This window comes from Rhea americana, unplaced genomic scaffold (assembly GCF_003343005.1).
Source record: "Rhea americana isolate MKP2758 unplaced genomic scaffold, rheAme1 scaffold_119, whole genome shotgun sequence".
Taxonomy (NCBI): domain Eukaryota; kingdom Metazoa; phylum Chordata; class Aves; order Rheiformes; family Rheidae; genus Rhea; species Rhea americana.
In genome coordinates this window covers 1607915-1630824 of record NW_028185250.1, presented here as the reverse complement: position 1 = coordinate 1630824, position 22910 = coordinate 1607915, and the positions used below count along the sequence as shown (strand labels likewise).

General features: G+C 36.8%; 1 protein-coding gene across 2 annotated transcripts in view; it reads right to left on the bottom strand.

Moving 5' to 3' along the window:
* Window positions 1-22702, bottom strand: part of ZFAND3 (zinc finger AN1-type containing 3) — a 116610-nt gene extending 93908 nt beyond the window's left edge. Inside the window, exons 1-3 of one of the 2 annotated variants that reach the window (XM_085320594.1) lie at window positions 22650-22702; window positions 20665-20705; window positions 18555-18581 (exon numbers count right to left, since the gene is read on the bottom strand). In XM_085320594.1, coding sequence (XP_085176720.1) covers window positions 18555-18581; window positions 20665-20692 — 55 coding nt within the window. In that variant the 5' untranslated portion in view covers window positions 20693-20705; window positions 22650-22702. Of the gene's footprint in view, window positions 1-18554; window positions 18582-20664; window positions 20706-22619 lie in introns of both variants that reach the window. The other variant, XM_085320586.1, reaches the window with a different exon arrangement.
* Between the last annotated feature and the right edge of the window lie 208 nt (window positions 22703-22910).

Here is a 22910-nt window from a genome sequence, read left to right as displayed (position 1 = left end):
AAAAAAAAAAAGTGTTGAGTGGTTTCTTTGCACACATCATTCCTCTTGGTAGAAGTTCACACTCCCTCACTTCTGTCAAATACCAGGTCACCTCCTTGCATGCTTAAGTTTTGTCTGAAGGACTGTAAGTCTCCAAATAGGATAACGAAAGTATCTTAGAAAGGAATAAAATACCCCAAACCTTCTTTCCCCTGCCCTCCAAAAACCTTCTTACTGGCTAGGCTTACAATGCCGGTTGCACCCCTGTGGCTATGCCTCCCTCCTAAGCTTAGCAGCAAACATTACAGCTGGTGTATTCTGCAATTTCAACAGAAGTGTTAACTAGAACCTGGATTATAAAGCAGATGCATCTTCCACAGGCCAAGCAGCTACTCCTTATCTAGTCTAGCTTGACTCAAGTTAAATCAGATGTGAAAATGTATAGTGAAAGTATCTGAACACAGCCAGCTCCAAACCCACATGCGGTTTTGAAAGAAGCTTGTTAAAAGCAAAGATCTGCCCCTCGCCCTGGCAACAAAGCAACCCAGACCCACAACAGATCTGCATTTAATTCCAAACAGCTTTCCCACTCCTCAGTAAATCATATGCTTATTTGTTGGTTAGTGATGCGAATGTCAAACACTATGTCGCAGGGCAGTTACCGAAAAGGTATTATAATGCTCATTAAAGGCAGAAGTCACTGATGAGTTCCTTGAAATACTGGCATGGATGGACACTGGTATGCCTTCTTCTGCAGTTTGCCCTTTCTTACCATTATTTTGACTCATCCTTACCTCCTGTGCTCTCCTGATGCCCTGAATGGCAAGCACTTTTTCATACATGAGAGCAAAGGGAAAGCTTAGATACACATTCCCTTATAATTTTCTAAGAGAATTCTGCTTCAAGTGAGGCACTGCTTATCCAACAATTTTAATATTCTAGCGTGATTTTTTTCCTTTACATTCTAATCCGGGGACAAGAACAAAACTGGTAATAATAATCAACATTAATTTGAAAGGGGATGAAAAATGACTTAATATCACTGCAGCAGGATAATGTTCTGCGATAAGTCATAGAGGCACAAAATTCTCAACTAATTCATTTTAGTATCACTGTATATTCTTGGTAACAGGGCAAGGGATATCTAGAAGACTGTTAATTCCTTGTTACATAAACAGGTATTGACTTATATAGCAGGAAAACAGCTTTTCCAGTTTGTTTCCCCAGTCAGTAGTAAAACTGGAAGAGGAGGGAGGAAGCCTCCTGCTTGCTTTGCTTTGAGAAGCACAAGACAGGAATCGAGTTACACAGAACCAGGAAATCCATCTTAGCCTTAGGTCTCTGTACCTCATAAACGATGTTGCGTAGTACCATAGGGAGGCTGCAGCAAAGAAAGTTGCGATTAGAAAGCCGGAACAGCACAGGCCGAAAAAAGCGATGGCAGTGATTTGCTCCCAGTTCCACCCAACTGCTCCCCAACTAGAAGCAGAACAGAAGAGTCCGAATTTTGGAAACTTTCTCTTCAGCAAGGCAGCTGTGAGCATGGTGTTCGGGTAAAGGCGCCCGTGTTCCTATCGGAATACGGCCTTCCACTGCTTCTGCTAACAGCGAACAGTACACCTAGGGGAAGGAGATGCCACTAACAAGTTGTATGATCCATCGCTGGCAATGAAAACTAAACCAGGACAAACCTACCAAAGAAAAGGCAAACGATGAATCTCACATTCTGCTATACTCCTTCCAGTATTATACCTCTGTGTAGCAAATCCAGGTTCAGACTGTTTCACAGGGGAAGAAAATACAAATCATGATACAGTTATTTCAAGGAAGTAAAGAGGCTTATTTTATTTTCTGCATCCATAATCATATTCTCAAAGAAAAGGGTTCAGTAGAATTTTTGGTCGCTGTGATAACAACATTCACCTGCAATTGGCAATGAATTAGCCTTTACAACAAAATTTGCTAACAGGCATAAACAACCAAATATGCGTGAAGTACAAACATGGATCTATCTTAACACACATAGGTACATCATTTTTTGTTATAGTAAATGACATTTACTTAAGAGACTGTGTTATGCCTAAGTGCATTTTTGAAATTCAGCTCAAGGGTATTTTTAAAAATAATTTAGCTTTTTCTGTTTGAGCACATTAAAGAAAAAATTAATCCACCTTACATTTGAAACAGGTTTTAGAAAAAGACAGTTTTCATCTATACTTTAACTAATTCTCAACAATTTTAAAAATAGTTTAAGTGTCCTTTTATGATTTTGAAACTAGTAGATTTTGATACAAATTTTCACAAGAAGCCAGATTATAGAGAAAATTTGTCTTCCACAGGCAACTATTCCTTGTCAGTCAGCTTGGGTAAGGGCTGGCCCAAGTTCAATCAGAAGTAATAATCTACAGTGACAGAATTTGTATATTGCCAGCTCCAAACTTGCACCTAGTTGCACCTCTTTGCACCTAGTTTTGCAAAGAGCCTGTATCCCTAAAATCAGGAGTGCTATTTAATTCCAAATAGCTTAATAACATATAATAATTTATAATATATATAGGTACTGACAAAAAGTAAACTTGCCTGATTTCTCCTTAGCTTTTTCAATCTTACACAAAGTTATTTATTTTCTCTGCAATTAAATAAAAAAATAAAATGACATTTCAAAAAACTCGCTACAGGTATTTGATCAGTCATATTCTGTTAAGAATGGACTGCCTAAGTCTGCAGGAATGAGTCATTCTTTACTTAATCAAAAATCATTAAGATAAACCATACCACATCCAGTCTTTAACAAGAAAATTCTTGAATTTTTTCTTTTTCTTCATAACGTTTTCCTCATAGAAAACAGCTCAATTTCACAATAACCCTTTCAAAAGCATTAAGGCTTCCAACAGTCCAACATATTAAATGCTAATTATGTTTTAAATAAAATTTAGAAATCAGGTAGGGGAGCAAGAAAATTCCATTTCTGAGACCTGCAGGTTGGAACCTGAGGAAACTTCCACACCAAACCATCAAACGAAAAATTAAAAGACAAGTGACCAAACAACAAAAAAAGCCTTATGATGTTACCAGTTCAGCCTTGCATAATATAATGAAATTTGCTATGTAGTAGCCTTCAGTAGATGCTCCCAAAATGGTTTTCTTTTTCTTTTTTCCTTCTTTTTTAAATCTCCAATGAATAAGAGAAATAACACTTTGAACAATACAATACAGTGTTTTATTCTAAAAAAAAAGGGAAAAACACCATGAGGTTGAGCATGAACAAAAATCTGAATCAAAAGAGTAATGATCAAGGCAGACTGGATAGAAGTACTGAACTAAAAGCACAGACCAAGTACTTTTATGGAATGCAGTAAGACAATATAAAAGGGAAAAGGGGAAAAAATGCAGGGCAAGAAAAGCCAGAGATTTAAAGACAGAAAATGCCAGGCAACTGGATTTCCCTCCCCATCCTTACTGTTTCAGAGTGTCCCTACCTAGATATCTATATAGCCTCAAACACTAGAGTGCACAAATATCCAGAAAGCTGCTAGAAGTTTTAACTATGGAACCAGACAGGACAGAAGGTGTCCTGGATGTGTGCAAAGCTGAGCACTGAAGAGGTTTCGCCAAGAGTTTATAAGTTGGAGAATACTAGATGAATTTTTCCAGCCAAGTGGAAAAAAAATAAAAAAAGATTGGGTAGAAACAGTGAACATCTCAACACCTGCAGTTAAACATTTTACACATATTCCACAGTTATTAAGACTCTAGGGAAAATACGCAACAGAACACAACTTTTCTTCATCAGCTCAATAAAATGTAAAATACAGTGTCATCAGCCCAAGATGTTAGGGCCCAAATCTCACAATACTTTATGCTTGTCTTCAAGTTTATAGTCCTGAATTCCTTAGAATTTCACTACGAAAGGGGTAATAGGGGGAATCAGTTCTCAATTGGTGGCTCTAGAAAGAATTGTAAGACTTTAAAACTTAGTAAATGTTATTCTAATCCTGTTTTACAGAAGACTGATTTTAAGTCAACATGTTTTTGGAATTGATGATCAGTGTTAAAGGCTAATTCTTAGTCACTATTAACACTTACACATATCAACTTGCAATTAAAAATGTGAATTCTGCACCTCCAGAAGTTACTGCAACAAAAGCTAGTTCAGTATTTCTGTACACAAGCTTACCCAGTGCCTTTGCTTCATGCCTCATTTGCTACTTCGTAGTTCCTCAATGGTGGAAGACCTCTGATTCAAAAGAACATAGGCAGGGTGAGGTGGCCCTGGGTACACATTTTAGAGTGTTTCTCACTCTAACTATAATGCAACTTCCATGCTCAGGATTTCCCTCTAAGTTTACGAAATGGATGTTGGCCACTCTTCGAGACCAGGGAGTTGTCCATACAACATTTTTTTTTCCCACACATGGGCTGTGCGTACATACTACATGCCCTAGTTTTCAAAAGCTTCTCCTACATCAAATCAATGTATTTCCTTTAGGTAACATCTTTTTTCCCCTCATACTCCACAGTTCAGAACTGTATTCACAAAAGAAAAACAAGATGATATCCAGAGGAATACAAGGAAGGTAGTTAGCACAATTTTGTATGACCAGGTTTTGGTAGAACTGGGCTAGGTATATTGTATCACTGTAAACAGCTACAGCATTGTCAGCATTAAAAGCCAAATCTTTTCATATTCTTTAAACAACCATAGCAAGCTCGATTTAAAAACCCTGTATTTTAACAGACCACACTGCACTGTGTTGACTGAGACCAGTTTACAGGTGAATATTGTTAATACTATGCAGTGCTGTAATGCCAAGTCATGCAACTGTCTCATCACTTACTCATCAAGAATGGTAAGAAAAAAGCAGTTTCAACTATGCAATGTAACACTCGTTAAGGACTCATCATTTTAACAGCGTGCACTTTGCATTACAATTCTGTTAGCTTCAAATTAAAATGTCTTCGGAAAGGTAAAGTGTGGGCGCTGGTGAACAAATCAAGTTAGAAGAGTTGTTTTGCTCTCACGTGTGTGCTCCCCATAAGCCTTCAGAGTAACGTTCCCCAAGTTTCCTTCAAGTTTTTCCACTGCTATTGCATAAAGAACTGGATGCAACAAAGCAAAGCATACTCTCTTTTTTGTTTCACACATCAGCTAAACTGCCAGTAAATTCCAGTTTCAATATCTTTACTCTTGGTGATGAGCCACAAAAAACACAGCTAAATTTTTAGACACACAGAAAGGCTAACCCTGTAGCCAGGGATGTGGGGGGAGGAAGGGGAAGAACACCCCCCCCCCCACACACACACACACACACACCCCTCTTGATTTGGAGAGAAAGATCAATATAGAATTCACCAGTGAAAAAGAGAAGGAAGATCCCAAAACACACTATTTTCAATTTCTCTTCCAACACAACTACCTAGCACGGACTGTGAGCAGGTCATTTATCTCTGCACTGTCTTGTTCATCCACTGTGACCCACCTGAGCTATGAGATTTCTTCCACAAGAGCATCTAAATAAGCTGCAACCTCCCAAATTAGAAAACGCTGCATACATTACATACAGGATATTCATTATTATGCCCACAGAGACAGATGTATAAAACAATCTCAAATGAGCAATTTATTTGCTCTTCATTTGGAATAGGTTACGTCCCTGTACTACGAGCACATAGTAGTAGAGAGAAGACTGACTGGCAAGCTTGGACAAGTTCCTTTCAATAAATATGTTACTCATGGCCTGGGATTTGATTAAAAAAAAAAAACAAAAAAAACCCAAAAGCATTGAAATTAATGCATAGTAACCAACATCAATCACTTCTTTCAACTTTTGAAGGATTATTTCTATTAGGAATAGAAGTCCTCATTAAACAGCTAGACATGAAAAAATATGCTCTGGATTAAGAGATGTTCACTTTATTCCTGATACTATCATGGAACAATACAGTGGGGAAGAGAAATTGGTCAAGAACTTCAGTATTTTTGTACGCACTGAAGAACAACATTTTAAAAACTATGTAGACAACAGCATTTAATATGACATTAATCAAGCCTAGAAGATGCAAGGCACTTTGCTTGATACTTCAAACTTTGAAAAGCCAACTCTCCCTCACACACTTATTTGGGTAAATATTTTAAAATGTTTCACATCTTAAAACTTCTAGAATGGTTCAAAAATTTTCCTTCCTAACTAACCCCTTAAAAAACACACCACAAAATGGGCTCTCATCACTTTTACTAGGGTATAGAAAGGGCTATAAACACCTCCTGTTCTTCACAGGAACTATCTTCAGCTTCACTTAAATAAATTGTGTCATGATACCAGTAATATATTATCATTTCTTTAATTTTATGATTATTACTTTTTGCAGCCAGACTCTCGCTGTAACGCTTTAGTAAACAAAACTCCTGCAGATGCTTCACTTGTTTTTGCAGTAAACTCTTCTTTATACGGGAAGAAGCAAATACTGTTTTTTATTCCTTTATTGGTGACCTCTGTTGAAGGCTTTCCTTAGGAGGAAGACTTGTTTTGTTATTTTCTTTAGAACCAAAGGAGTCTACCACATTCTACATGCCTGCTATGAGATTTAAAATGTGTGCCACATTTTAAGAAAAACAGCTTGTTGGGATACCTGTGGATGAAAAGATGGTAGGTAAGCAGATAGAGCATACAAAATAACAGCATATATATTTATAACACTTCAGGGAGGGAGAAAATGGCTGCATATGCTCTTAAAAGTCCATCTTCACTACCACAACAAAACAAGCTGTTATAATATTATATAATAAGGCTTAATACTTTAAGTGCCTTTTCCTGAAATCCTTTAAAAGAAGATAATATCTCAAGTACCACTAACGACATTTTCAGAAGTCAAAAGTGAACGAGCAGTAAGTTTTCCTTCCCTGTAGGGTAGGCTCAGGTGTGTGCATGAAGGGAGTCAGAACTGACGTTTCATTCGCTCTCTACAGGGAGTTTCTTATTGCAGCTTACTGTGTGGAAGAAAAAATGATTTCAAGTTAAAAACAATTCTGTTCTGTAAACGGACATCCTATGCTTTGCCATAGTACCTACAGAAAAATCCCCCATAAATAAAATATCTTGAATTCCCCTTCCCTATTTACTAGAGTGTGGTCAGCAAAATACAGAACTGCTCACAATAGCAGATGTTTATGCAGTACTAGCTCACAGTAAATACCTTATAAATCAAGAGCAAAACAGCTTTCATTCTGTCAAGAATGGCTCACATGGGAACAAATACAAGAAATTTGACCTTTACATCAGGTTTTGTGACAAAGGCTTCCAACAATTCTGCATTTATAAACCTATTCAATGAACATTCCTATACATTTTCCCCTGTCTGAGGGGCACCAAAATCCTTTCAAATAAATTAAATAAATAAATAAATAGTAGACGGGCAGAAAGGTACTGGAGACCTACTGCTATCCGTGCTCCCAAATGTATTAGTTTGGGGAATATTGCTGACCATCCTGATTTTGGATTCAGAAATGCCCTTTGCCTAAGTTCTGTCACCTATACTCATGGATTCAAGATTCCATATAAAAAGACTTACTCATGTAAGTATCCATCCTCTGACTAGCAGTCATGCATCAGCTATGATTTTCATGTGCTCTGAGTATCAAAATAATTGACCGCTACATACATCTTAAATTAAGCTTTTACACTCTTTGGCTCATCCATTAAAATAGTTTTCAATTGTACAATAATGTTAGCTATTTTAAAATAATTACACCAACAAAAATGATGCAGAATAAAACTAACAAGTGAAAAATTTCTGTGTTAACTTGCTATTGGCAACTTGGTAGATATAAACTCCCATATTAAGCTTCTACGCTTCTACAATTATTCATTTTTATCACAGTTTTCTCTAGATGCTAGTGAGTCAAAAAAAATAAAGGAGGGAAAAAAGACAATGGTGTCAAAATGTAGTTTTTAAATTGCTGCTGAAGGCTCTTCAGCAGAAGGCTGTTTGATTAAAGAGTTGGAAGCAGTGCACAGACATTGCTGAGGCAGTGAGCGTGTAGTATTGAAGCAGTGCACTCATCTATATTGGGATCAACTTTCTGCTTCTTCAGGGCAGGACAAGTCCACAAAGGTGAATGAAAGCTTGTTTACTAAGAGCAGTAAAACACTGATAAAACACAATGTTAGACAGCAGCACAAGTATATTTCATTTTCAGCCTAGAGGAAAAGCCAGACAACTCTGGTATTTGCCTCCACATATATCATCTAGATTTTTTTTCTTCTGATGTAAAAGACGGAGAAAAAAACCCCACCTCTTTGGCTAAGAGAACAAAGCCTCTAACTTTTACAAATAGCAATAAGGAAGAGAAATGAATGTCTTCTTGCTGATATAATTCATTGAACACAACTTTTTTCAATGTATGCATAAGACAACACATCATATGACAGCATTCCTTCTTACATCATTCAGGTCAACTTATGAGTTGATTGCATCCTGACTCAAGATTATCAAATGCTTTGTAATAGTCACAGTTCACATAACAGAATTTATTTTGAACAGAAGGATGGGAGATGGTACTAGGGGACAGCAAAAAACTTTTGCTAAGCTTCAAAAATAAAGCAGTCAGAAATCACAAAGTGTCAGAATTAATATCTTCCGTAAACTCTTACCTGACCTCTTTAATTTTAATGATTGATGCAAGCAATCACAGAACTTCTCTTTCAGAGGATCTTTAACTCACTGGATAGGATGAAAGCAGTCCAAAATGTGAAATCAGACTTGCATAGAAAATAAAGTTGCTTCTGCTAGACTCTTGACTTTGTTTTAGCCTCCCACAAAAATCTGAAGAATAAGCAGAAAGCATTGGATTCTGCCTACTGTCTCCACCAGAGTCCCTATATGACCATGCGAGTTCCTCCTACCCGCCTGACAATCATTTTCAGGACGTTCAAACAGGTACTCTTGTGTCCTGTGAGGCAAAAGCATTCAATAACTTTGCAGTTCCTTGATGGTAGGTAGAGCTGTACTTTCAGTGTTCAAAACATCATAAAATTATATACTGCTGGGGGGAAGAAGTGTGCAGATTAAGAAAGGGCACCAGTCACCAGTCTTCTCTGAGGGGATATCCAAAATTCTGTGAATGTTTAAATTCTTTAAATTCTAATCCATGCACCGTGAACAAGAATATCATCATCTCAAATCACAGAAGTGTCAAAGTGGTAAATTATTTATTTTATTGAAGCCACAGAGGGCTAGTGAACTCTATAAATGTTTTTCATGAAGAAATTAATAATTCTTTATTCAGACTATATTATGTGTGAATGCTGTAGTAAAAATATATAAGGTAAAACAAAACATCTTCAACTGTTCCCTATTTAGTACACCAAACTGCACAATGAATGAGAGGCGGATTCTGTGGGATCCCACTTCCCACAATACTACTAATTAATAACGTGTGTCGTCTTTCTCATTTAACAGTGAGAGAGATTATCCATTAGAAATTCCAGCGCCGGTGGCATATACACTCCCACATGTTTTCACCTAAAGGTGGGATATCTGTTTGAAGATGATGTTTTAAGCAAATAGAATTTACCTGGATAATATTTAAATGACTTGTGATTTAAACCAGAAGATCAGACTGGGTAATCTTATGCTTTCTTATACTCTTTGATCCTTTTAGCATAATTAAAGGACAGTCATAACATACACAACTTGGATTAATTACTATAGCACAGTAACCTCTTGTGTCATCTCCTAAACCTTGAGTGTTCAATTTTCCAACTTTCAAGTTCCTTGAAGGTAAGTTTTTGGATTTATGTTTAATAACAAATTTAAAGTTAAATGCAGGCCAAACATTAGGCCCACAGAAGCATGTAGCATAAAAATAACTGAAGCTGGCAAAAAGTTTACCCTAGCACATGTGTATGTCTACACACAAATGCATACACACGATATGTATATTGTTTGTATAAATATATGTATAAAACATGTATTCCACACCCAGTCACATAAAATGTATAAATATTTAGCTATAGATAAAGTGAGATTTATCAGCTATACTATTAGGCAAGCTTATCCAGACAGTCGTCTCTAGAAATTAACTGGCAGAAAAGAGTCCACAGCAACCGCTAGTAAAGTAATAGGATGTAGTTCAGATTATCAATGAAACACCAGACAAGATAATGATGGCAAATAAAATTTTAAGAAGCTCCATTTAACTTTAAGAGAGTGAGCCTTATATGAATCAGCTTAACATCCCCTATAAATTATTCCTAAATTTGGATTTGATTAGACAGCTGGTACGCTGAGTGATCATCATGACATACCGACTAACAAGAGTAATGGTACTGTTTTTAACTGTTTCTGTATTTTCTTATTATTTCCATATTCACAGTTTCCCACTAACCATGTTGGATCAGGTCAGGTAACAGAGTACAGCCCATCTCCTGCTGAAAACGTAGAAGTTTCCAGAGCAACAGTTTGAGAAGGGAAGACAGCAATCAAACCTCCAAAAATGGGAAAATTAACTTCTATGTCTTTTTTATGGAGCACAGATTTCGAAACTGTAAGATAGAAACTCTTGTGTTATAGGGTACATTCAACGGCCATCTACATTGTACAGCTCTCCTGTCATCCTTAAACTGTTAGTTCTTTAACACAGGAGGATTTTTTTCTATATTTATATGCGCATTAAACACTTATTTCTAATTTGCATTACTCTGGAATTCAAATCCATGACAGGTGCTACAGTAACATTAATGCAAATGGTCTTTTAAAACCTATCTACAGCAGGACATTTGCTTATTGTAATAGAGTATAATAATGTCAGGACTTCCAAACGACACACAGTAGAAGTCTGAACAATTATATTCAAGATTTAGATGAAAAGCCACATTTAGTCAACAGTCCATGCTTTCTACAAAGGAAAAGGAACATCAATCCTAAATCTTCAACTGATAGAGATCCAGGTACTCTAGATTCAAAAACGGCCTTTTCTACAGTCCTGTAGGCTTAAATAACTTGTGCATAAAATACCTTTCTTTTTCTTCCATTATGGAGATTCCTCTACTCACAATTAAAGTTAAAGTCAAATTCCTACTAGAAAACATTTTGACCTACTATTCTTTCGCCCTCCTAATAATTAGGCAATCTTGTGATGCAATCACAACAATAACTTTGTCTGAAGGGAGATTTTTTTTCCAAAAGCTTGCAAATTAGCCCAACAGTCTGAACCTTAACATTTAAAAGATATTTCTATTGCAACCTAAAATACTAACTTCTACATCTCAGAAGATCATAGTCATTCTTTTCTAATTAATACTATAGGTAAATTCATGCATTGGCCATGTTTCAGAAAAAATAAAGTTAAAAGCAAAGTTACAGCTGTACTAAAAATCTGCACAAGCAGTTTGCCCTCTGGTGACTAACTCTGTGAGAACAGAAAACTTTTTATTGCAGAGATTTTTAACAGAAATGTGAAGTCTGCTGTGGATGAAGTATGAGAGCAAATGTGTGCAAGCTCCAGAAGAAACAGTACAACAAGAGTTAAAAGGAATGGTATGCATTAATTGCAATAGTTCACCCTTTATATCATTTCATTGAAATTAAAAGCAGAAACAAACTGAACTAAAGATAAGATGTCAAGAAGATGAAGAACAGAACTGCAGTCATACAATATCCAGATAAGAAAAACAAGAGAACTGAAATTCTGGGATTTTGCCTAAGATTTATGAGGACTGAGACAAAATAATGAGGCAAAAGATCCAAACAGAATCCATTCCTAAAGGATATAAAAGTTTAGTCCAAAATCGGTTTGTAGTTTGTCATCATACTGAGGGTTCGATAGCTAGCACCTCCTGTCCTGCGTCACGGACAAGTGGATCCTGGCCAGACTATTTGGATATGCGTCTTTCTGCTTGTGAGTGTGTGGGTGGTGAGTGCATGAATAGATAAGTCAACTTACTTCCAGAGTTGTGAAATACAAATCACCTTCCTCTTCTGTAAGATCTGACATTAAGTTTTGCTACACTAGCTTACTACATTATCATAATGCTGCACTAGAGATAGTACGCAGAGGCATCTGTACTACATATAACTAAAGGATCAAACTTACTCCAAGGTTTGGATAATTTACTCAGTCAGAGGGCTTGACTAACTTTCAAGACAGCTGAGTTGCATTTTAATCTAATATGTACTAACAGCATGCCCACTTCAAGCTGATTTGGAAGAGAAAATAGTGGGTATCATTTGTAAAATGAGTTTACTTTTCCCAAGATGGAGAGCTAGATTTATCTCAGCTCCTTAGATGACTATAACTGTATTGAACATCATATATTTTATCTTCACAAACATTACAGTGAATTAGCAAAATGTTATCAGCTCTCAGTAAATGACGAGTAACTAAGGCATCGAATGTGAAGAAAAATGACTTGTCTAATATCACAAAGAAATTCTTATTTTTGAGTCTAAAAAGGAAAGATCAGGTCTCAAGTTCCTAGCTACTGTCTTAGCTTGTAGATCTCATTCCTTTCAGGAAAAAAAAAATGAATAGACAATTAAGAAGTCATCAGTTACATTTCCTATATACATGCTTATCTAACAGCTTAAATGATCTTAGCAAACAACTGCTAACTGCTGAGCTAAAAGGCTTTCACAAGGGAAACATTTTCTTGGTCTTGCCTTACTTGTGGACTAAGGACTGCTGAAATGTTCTCTCAGAATTTAGGCGAACAGTCGTGGCGATCAACTTTCTCGGTGTCCTTAGCTGAAGGCTGTTATTAGACAGTAACTTCTTCCTTATGAAGATGCACTAGCAGATAGAACGTGCAAATTAGAGTGGCGAGAGGGGAAACGAAATGTTGGGGGTGAGATGCGAAAAACAGAACTGCAAAGTAGAGTTAACTTGAAAAAAAATCTTTGTTGTGTCTTAGTTCAGTTAAGCTCCTGGCGAATTCAAGACTACCAGAACGCTGCATAATTCTTGCAACAGTCACAAACATAATATTGAAGGTCACAGAAGTGCTTTTACCAAGCTACCTTTAGTAGAATAACCATGAGCGCTTCCTCACATTCACCTAGCACATAAGTAAGTGTGTTCTATACTAAGGTTAAGAAGTGTTGCTTCTAGGTTTCTTGACTCATAAAATACATTTTGAAACTACATCTTTTATCTCCTGGCACTCTTCTTGTCCTACCTCAGCCCTCTTGGATAGCAGTGCAAGGGGAAAGAGAAAGGTTAGCCACTAGTCCTGTATAATTTGCATGAGGCATTAGTGACTAGAATCCTAGAAAACATTCAGTGAATCGGACAGCGACCCTGTACATTTCTGAATACCCCGCATGCAGCACTACGTAACACTGATCTCCAAAGAAAAACTAAATTTTATTTGCAAGACAAGGCATGAATCTGGATCACACTTCTCAAAGAAACAAGCTGGATATTTTTAAAATGGGCTCATAGAAACTGGCCTCTCTTTGCGGAGAGAAAGGAGTTAAACAATTTCTTTATTCCCCAAAGGTTGCCAGTCCCACGCAGAGGTGCCATGTTTTATTTAAAACATTCTCTCTCGCAGTAACCACTTGTTCTAATTGGCAAGGCAAGGCAGGGTCCCCAAAGCACACAGCTCGTTACATTCAGTTTGGATTACAAAAACACGACGAAACAAACTGCATCGAAACGTACAAATTAACAGCTCAGGAGTGCACGACACGGACATGGAATTAGATTGTAATACGGAACAAACTCCACAGGGAGGCTAAGGAACAAATCACTAGTGCCTCTGTAAACTACAGAAGGTTTCCAAATGAGCAAGTACAGAAAACAGAGCAGACTTTTCCATAACTCAAACAAATTGCTAAAATACGAAGAGAAGAGTAAAATGCCCCTTCTCATCTCTTACATACCCACGCACAGGAGAACGGAGTTACACGGAAGTTTAATTCATTAAACTTGTGGGCTGCACATTCTAAATACGTAGCTCTGTTCTCATGCTGACAGTGTGCAAAGATCATGGCAATTGTCACATTTTTAAACATTTTTTAAATCAGAGAACCTATACACAGGGGGATTAAATTACAGCTGGTGTTTCAACAATCCCACGGCAAGGTTAATGAGTTAGAAGATGAACAAGACATTATTGAAAGAAACTGACTTTACTACAGAAAGAAAAATATGCTAAAAAAGAACAACTATGAAACAAACAAAAAATAATGCAAGTCTGAAACAAAAAGGGGCCGAGGGCTTGTCTTTGCTTGTAGATCAACAATCTGTACAACGGGACTGGCAACCCTCTGAGTGAAAAAAAAAACACATGGAAAATACCAGTGATCTCTTGTTGAGATAGAAGAAAAATTAAATTTAAGAATACTTAGCAGTCTTTCCACGTAGCCAGCACTGGGAAGACGTCGTATTTTTGTTTGAGTGTAGTTTATATTTTTAACAAATGAGCCCCAGATCATTAGACTGTGAATTTAGCAAGATGTAATTCAGTGCAACCGCCACTAAGGTCCTAGAGGGTCATTCGCTGATAGGATTGATCGACTGCAAAACATTAGAGTTCTTAACCAAATGGCAGCTGATCTTTCTAGCCTGTGTTTGTGGAAGAAAAACACTTTCAAATGTGACTAGAAGAAACCCTACTATCTTGAAGGTAGTAGCCAGAGAGAAGAAACTTCCTACTTTGATGCACAAGATTTGACTGCCAGACATGAAAGAAATTCTCTTTCTTCCATTAACTATTCAAAAACACTTTATGGATCTGTCCTCCATCAGTGCTTACACCTTCCCACTACTTTGTCTGAGGGAAGATGAAGAAGGTGGAAAAGGAAAAAATAATTGAGCAAATTTACTCAGCACGTGACTCACCGGCACTATTTACAGCTTATGCTGCACGCCTGTACACACGAAGCCTTCACACAGCTATGTTCCTAGGCAAGTAAGGGTTCTGTGTCTTTCATACAGCATCTTTAATATCTTACATAATGCGCAGCAAAAACTGATCAATACTGCCACAAAGCAGCAGGAGAGCCCTGAACTCTGCTACTTTCAGTCTATGACTGGGGGGGGGAGGTGGGAAGTGGACACCTCAAGCAATATTATACCAACACGGTAGCTCCAAGCGTAACCCCTAGTTAATTCTTAGAGCCACGACAAGCCTGAAATAAGAAGCCTCACACATTATTCTCTTCCGCCTTCCCAATTCTCCTGTACAAATTGAGCTCCAGGAACACATAGCATAAATATACTGGCTGACGGGACGATTCTTGACAGAACTGAAACAGTTAGCCCTAAGCTTAGATAGTACAACCACACTTATATAAATCTTGTTTGCTATTAGATTTTATTTCTTCTCCAAAACTTTAAGACAGTTTAGGGGGAAAAGGAGTTAACTAAAAGCAAATAAATCCCTTCCGAATCCTTCCACAAAATATTGCCCTGTTCTAACAGCCTAAACAAAGCTATTACTCAGATCTTAACACGTTTTAGGGCTGCAAAATAACACAGGTCAACAGATCAAACAGAATTTCTGGGGCCAGCAGCGCAAATCAAGTTTATAAACAAGCCCAACTAAAGTCATCCAACTTTTTGCTTTTCTTTTTCATAATGATTCTCTTCCTCAAGCTTAGCATAGAGCTGACCTTTTCAAGATTACTGCTTGTGTTGAGACCTCTTTTCCCTACCATCATTCTCCTTGTAAAAATTGTTTGGACTTGAGATAAGGAATAGCATGAGAGAAATTAAATGCATATCAAACAATATCCATGTTTATACCTTGAATGCTCTTCATTAGCAGGTGCTCTGGAAATTAGCAATATCTTTGTTGTTACTGTAACCAGCCATACAATTTTCCAAAGAATTATTAGCTTGAAGCTGGACTGCAATAAAAGTTGAAGATGAAACTTTACTAGTTTCAAGCGCTAGCCAGTGAGTGCTGCTTTTTGTAGGAAGCTGTGCATCTACTTCAAAACACACAGACATGAACACAGCAACAAGTTCTAGTTCCTAATGAAACAACATATTGAGGCACCACTTTCACTAGGAACCAAGAAAGGGAACATTGTACTTAAGCCTTTCCAAAAAGGACGTATTTCATGTACAGATAGAAAAAACTAGTACTTAGTACTGTTGACAAACTTCTACAGCAAAAAAAGCACTAAAATAGGCAGATATACAACAGATGTAAGGATATGAAAAATGCAAACATGCTAGATTTTTAATTGTTCATTTAGGAACAGAAACTTTACGACAAAGAGAAGGGCTAAAGAGAGTATATGTATAATTTATCATGCAATAGCATACAACAAAGATTGCAACATATAAAATAGCAAAATGCAAGATGCACCTGCTGAAATGGTCTCCATTACTGCAAGCTGAAGGTTTCACTAAGGGTCAGGTTAGCAGTTTGTTAACAAAAAAATCTATCTAGGGAAGAGCCCTGGTTTTTGCCAGGTCATCCCTACAGTGGGCTTTACCACTACCACACAAGCTCTAAACAGCTTGCAGGATGTATGAAGACAGAGAAAAGAGGAAATTGTTTGCATTATTCAGGAGTGACTCTGAATCACATAGAGAGACTGTTTTGTAAGCTCTTAAAACTGGGCACATGACAAAACTAAGGTCTGCTCAACAAAGCAGAAGGGTTAAAATACACAAAAACATGAAATAACTCTACAGTCAGACGTGAGTGAGTTCAGGAAAAAGAAAGAACAGTCAATAATCTGTCACTTTCTTCTAAAATAAGATGATGTTTATAGAACATGTGTCATTTTTTCTTCTTTTTTCCCCCCTCCTTATCAGGTCTCTCATATTCAAGATAAAAAAAATTAATATACTATTGAAGTTATAAAACTTTATAACCCGGCATACAGTCAAGCTTATATATTGAAAATACCTATACGGTTACCAGCTACTTCAGACATGGAGATTAAAATTCTGTGATTTTTACTTATCAATATATCAGTATGTGAAAAAATATGTACAATTTCAACTACAAGCAAAACTGAACTAAGAGTCACGACCCTTAAATCTCAGAGAATTCTTGGGTTACAGGATATTGAAGTGTTTTCCTCAAATTCAGTTATTTCGATCTACTGCTTCACATAACACGAACGTAAACTCTGTCCCCATCTCTTTTCTGATTCCAACTATGCACCTATCTCTAGAAAATTTTCAATTACATCTTCAAACAAGTACTATAAAATTTATTTAGAAATAGTCCAACTCATTAATGTTTTAATCATCATTTCTTTCTACTTCCAATTTTCTAAGTACATCTCTTCATCAAACCATCCAGAGCTGCACTTACCTTGGGCTTCATGTATTAGTTATTGAACAAGATGCAATTCATTTCCAGCATCCCTCTTTCCCATGCTGATTGTACCATAACAAAAATTAACCTTTCTAGACTCACAATCAAATGGATAGAATATGGTAGAATATGTTTTCTGGGTGGTTTAAGGGAAAAGTCTGCTTTTACATCAGTTTTATGTATTTAAGCATTCGTTTTTACTCAGTAATAGTTTGTTCTAGGACTGTTCCCAGAGGCTCCAATTAAAATCAAGTCCTTGTGGTACCAGGTGTTGTTTTCATGAATACTTGAAGAAATCCTGCTTGAAAGAGCCTACTTTGTAAAAGTGGCTTTTCAAAAGCACCCAGGCAATGTCTGTACCTGAAGCTGATATTAAAACTTCCATAAGCCTAATAGGAACAAAACTAGAATGATGAAGAGTACTTCTGAAAAATTTCACCCACAAAGCACTGTCCAGTATTTTAATCACTTAGATTTAGCAGTTTACTGTATTGAAAGATGAGAGATTGCAGTATTAACAAAGGATACGGTACGTTCTCTGAATGTTTACATTTTTTTTTCACTTACCAATTTACATTTTGAATTAAAAAAAAATGTTTCCTTGTATTTTTATTCTGGATGTGCAAGCTGCCTGAAGCAACTAAGCCTTAACAATCTCAAGAGCAAATTTATTTGAGAAAAATACCTAGGCTTACACTTGCACTGTATCTGGAGACTTGGAGATTGATAGCATGTGGTCAATAGTGAAATAGAGACAGAATGCTGTAAAGCACTTTGTTGAAGCACAATTAATTTTAAATGATTTCAGAAAGGCTCTTGAACATTTCAAAGTCTGCTACATCTACTGGGCTCAAGTAAGATAAGTCAGGTATTCCTCCTTGGAATAAGCAGATGAGATAAAAGGAAGAAAAAAGAGGGCTGAAGAGGATAGCTCATTTCAAACTCCTCTCCAACACTCATCAACCTTTGTGTGCAAGCCAAGAACTAACATGTCAAATCAGAAACAGCAGGTCCGTAGTTGCACGGAGGAGTTCAGACAGGAAGGTTCCATTTAATAATTCGTATTGCAATGCAAACTCAACACGTTTTCACCTCTTACTGACTTGTTGCCCTTCTCATGCAATTTATGTGAAAATAATGCTTACACAAATGCAAGGAGCTCTGCTACTGCAGAAGTCTGAAATTATTTTTGAAAATTTGAAAACTGAATTCTATTTCTTCCCGGGGGGGGGGGGGGGGGGAGGGGGGAGAGGGGGGGAAAAAAAGTCATTTAATGCAGTTACTAACCTTTTTCGTTGTGTGGATTTCTTTTTTCTAAAATAAAAGAGAAAGGAAAGGAGGGTCAAGAGAAATAATAATTTCCAATTTTCCCCTCTATACATATCTGCTTCAATATACTTGAAGGAGTAACTTGTCATATTAAAAGAGAAAGAAAAAGGAAGTTTTTTCAGATCATACCTTCGGGGTGCCTGGAATAGTGAAAAACAGATCTGATTCAACAGTTTTCTTGGCTAAATTCTTGCTATCTGCAGTGGTCCAATTTTCAGAAGAGAAAAGATTATATATCTTTTTATTACAATACTCTGGCTGAAAACCCAGTAAAAATATGCTCAAAATACTTAAGTAAAATCATAAACAAACAAATAAATAGGAGGGTGGTAGTCTGGGGCAGATGAACAGCCCTTTTTTAGTAGTTACTTAAAAGCTCTATTATTTGAATCTTACTGATAAGGATCCATAATTAGGATCTAAGAAGATAAAGTCAATTTGCTTCCTTCAAAAATACTGGATTTTGTTCCTATTAGCAGAAGCTTTAAGTTTCTCAAGATTTTCAAAATTCTTACATCTGATTAAGAATAAACAATTGAAAGCAACTGTAAATAAGGTCTTGAAATTTTTAAAAGTAAAGATGCGTTTTTTCCTTAAATCACACATAGGTTTAGATATAATCTTGTATTTTTACAACAGAAAAATCAATTTGCTCAGAGGGAATGGCTTTTCAGCTGTTCAGGAGAATCACAAAATACAAGTCAAGATGGTATCAAACTTCTTCTCTTGTTAAAAAATATCCCTATCTATCTATAGAAATCCATAAAATAAAATATGCTTTGCTTAATGCCTGGCCATTAATCAGGGTACTTCATTAATCCCAGAATACAAGGTTTAGGCCATTTCAATCTCTCAGAACCAGGAAATCCATACATCTGAGGTATGCAAAATTGTTCACAGTGCTAGCTGAACATCATAGTTGCACTGGGTCAGATCAAAGACCTAGCAGCCTGTTTCCAACAGCAGTCAGTAGGGCAAGAATAGAACAGGGGGCTTGTACTTCTTTCAATATACCCTTCCAGTGATCCATGACTTTATAAAATAGCCAGAGGGATAGCTGTGTAATTTTGCTGAGTAGCCTTTGACAGACCTTTTTTTCCCCCATGTCTGTGTTTAATGAGGTGATCCTGGCCCCAAGATTTTTAATCTACAAGTCAAAATTTAGGAAGTTCAAACCTCAGAAAAGCTCTACAACTTTTTTTTTCCCTGTACACTTCATCTTAAATTTCAGAGGTTGCATAGCTTTTGCACTGGAAATCAACGATAGAGTAAGTAAATAAAAAGCTCTGCAAGCCCAATATTAAGACCAAATTATGTTCTACACATAATATTAATGTCTGTTCCCCCAAAAGAAATTTAAAATCATGAATTGACAGCACCTTACTTGTAATTAAAAGATTACAATACTAAGTAATACCACAAAACTTTAAAAAAAGGAAAGCTAGAAGATGCTAACAGAAGAGGTCAATAGGAATTCCTAACTTTCTATACAGTAGCAGTGACTTTGCAGTAAAAAGATAATATGTAGTATTTAGGATTAGCCCACTAATGAGCTACTGATGATTTAATGTTCAAGGGTGGCAAATTGAAAAGAAATGGAGCAGGAATTTTTCTCTAACCACTTTTCCTTTTCAAGTTTTTAAATCCCTAGCATATACCAGAGGTTACTAGCAAAATAAAAAATAAGTTCTATAAAATTCCAAATTCCATTTCAGACTGATGCATTTTGAAAGTCATGCCACCTGTATAGGGGCTGTGCTAAGAGCCAAGCTCTGGAGTTCAAGGGCATTCCAGACTTCTGCAAACTTCACTGAGTCAAGGTTTGGTACATTTACACAAGGGGTTCTTGCTTTACACACATTGAAGATCATTTCAGACCTGAGCAAATAAATGAAGTACCGAAATGAGGAAAATCTGATTTTGATCTCTCAGTCTCTCTCACTCTCTCTCACTCACTCACACACACGAGAAACCCATGCACAAACCCTGAAGGAGATGCCAACAATGTGGTATTAGATTTAGATTTCTTGATAATCTAAGAAAACACAAAACCTTTTACTGCACTTACCAGCAAAGCATTTGGAACAGAGATTCATAGTCTTGCTGGACCTGGGGCAAAAATAAAAAAAAAAAATAGAGCTAAAAGATTCATTATAACTCTAATCAATACAGGGGAGTTTTTCAGGAATAAAGCACGGGTATAGAGAAGATAAGAACTTAAACTGCTAGGAATCAAAGATAGCAAGTGGCCAGAAGTGGCTGAACTAGGCACAGGGGCAAGGGGAGGAGAAGACTTCATTTGGCAATCGCTTTCCAGTTTAAAGAGCTTTCAGAAACATGACTTTCACATATTTACCTCACATTTGAAAATAAAGTTTACTTTACCAATCAATGTATATATTCCATTGTATACACCCATCAATCAGATCTTTCTATCATATAATGATAATTATGATAGGCAGGAAGAGCCAATACATTCCACTCGAATATGAGAGCTCCTCTTGGCAACAGCTTTGCGATCCTGACAAACCCTGAACCCAGTGCAACAACAGAGAGACTCAAGGATTGCTCTTATAAGGACACAGACAGATGTGCTCTTGGAGACGTAGCTGGAATGGTTTAACAAGTTATTACCTCAAGCTGTTCACTACCACCCTATGTTGCAGCCGGCAATAATTTAAAATAACCTGGCTGACTCTGCACTGACATGGACGAGGCTTGCTCACATGACCCATTAGCGTGGCTCAACCTCGAGGCCAGTAACCTTCGGCTCAGTGAGAAACAGCTGGAGAATGACGCTGATATCTTAAGCCTCACAGATGTCTCCACAATGTTTGTGCAATTGTGTCACAAGTGTTCACCCTCATGCAGAAAGTCAGTAGGCCTACAACAAAAATTAAGGCTATAATCCTCTCTAGCGCTACCATGAAACTACTCCAAGAGATATACTACAGCAGCCACTTGCACGAGTTTCTCTCGGTTTATAAAAAGTTCCCCTCTATTATCACTTTCTTTTTTCTTCTTCTTCTTTCTTTTTCTTTTTCTTTTTTTTTCTTTTTTTTTTTTTTTTTTTTCAAAATGAGCTGGAGAATATTCTCTGAAGTTCTCTAAATATTGCAGTGCTTTTAGGAAAGAGCAACCTGCTTTCTGCATGCACTGCCCAATATTTGATTTCAGCATTCAATGTTCCTGAATGAGCTCCACCATGATGTCAGTAAGTATTAACACAGATCTGGGCAGGTCTGAAAGTACATATTTATAGGCAAAGTTATACCAAAACTGTCCATGCCAAGCAGACTTTTTCCTCTCCTCGGGGCAGCAATTAGCTGGAACACCTCATTTAGCCAAATGAATTGCCTGTTTGTCTTTAGGAATAGTGTATACAGAAACAATTGCAATTATCGAAACAGTTATGTTTTCTAACAATAGCCAAACATGGATGGATTTTTTGAGATGAGTTTTACGTCTTACACTATACAAATTATATATATAAAAAAATTAAGACTGCATATCATCTCAAAGCAAAAATTAAAAAAAGTTTTTTCAAAGCAATTAAATCACAAATTAACCCCCTCGATTCTCAACTTTGTTTAACGTTTGCAAATGAATATTTTCAATGACTTTCCAGTAACAAAGTAAATCCAGACTTGGTCAATCATATCTTAGTATTAGTCACATCAAAACATTACAGATGCTTTTCAATTCATGCACATTTGAAAGCTGGTTTACATTAGGCTCAAGATTTCTAGAAGAACACAGTTCACTGCAGATATGAGACAAAGCATTTGCCAGCTATAGCAGGAGCCACAGACACGTGAAAGCTAGTTTTAAATGCAAACAGTATGTGCACAGAAGAAATGTTAATTCCCAGGAAAAGAAAAGCAGAACAGCATTTGTAGCCACACAAATACATCATCATATTGGTATATACCTAAAGATTCAATATTTATGTTGACAGTCTGTATAGATTATCTACCTTCAAAAGAACTGCAATTAAAAACAGCATGGTGAGTCAACACCTACAGCATTAGTGTGCTGCAGTTCAGTACTCACTGCTTATGGGTTAGACCTTCGGGAGCAGCTCAATATGCCAGGCAGGAGCTTCTCTGCAAAGCCATTAAACCCCAGGGGCAGCAAAGAAAAAGAAAGGCAGAGTTCAGATGGTTCATATTGATGACATTGGAACGGGCAACGACAAATGTTTTCAGTGGCACAATCAACCATCTCAACTGTTAAATATCAATCCAAAGCCTCATATAATATTTACTTATTAAAACACCAACAGTGGAAAACACACACACAACACATACAGCT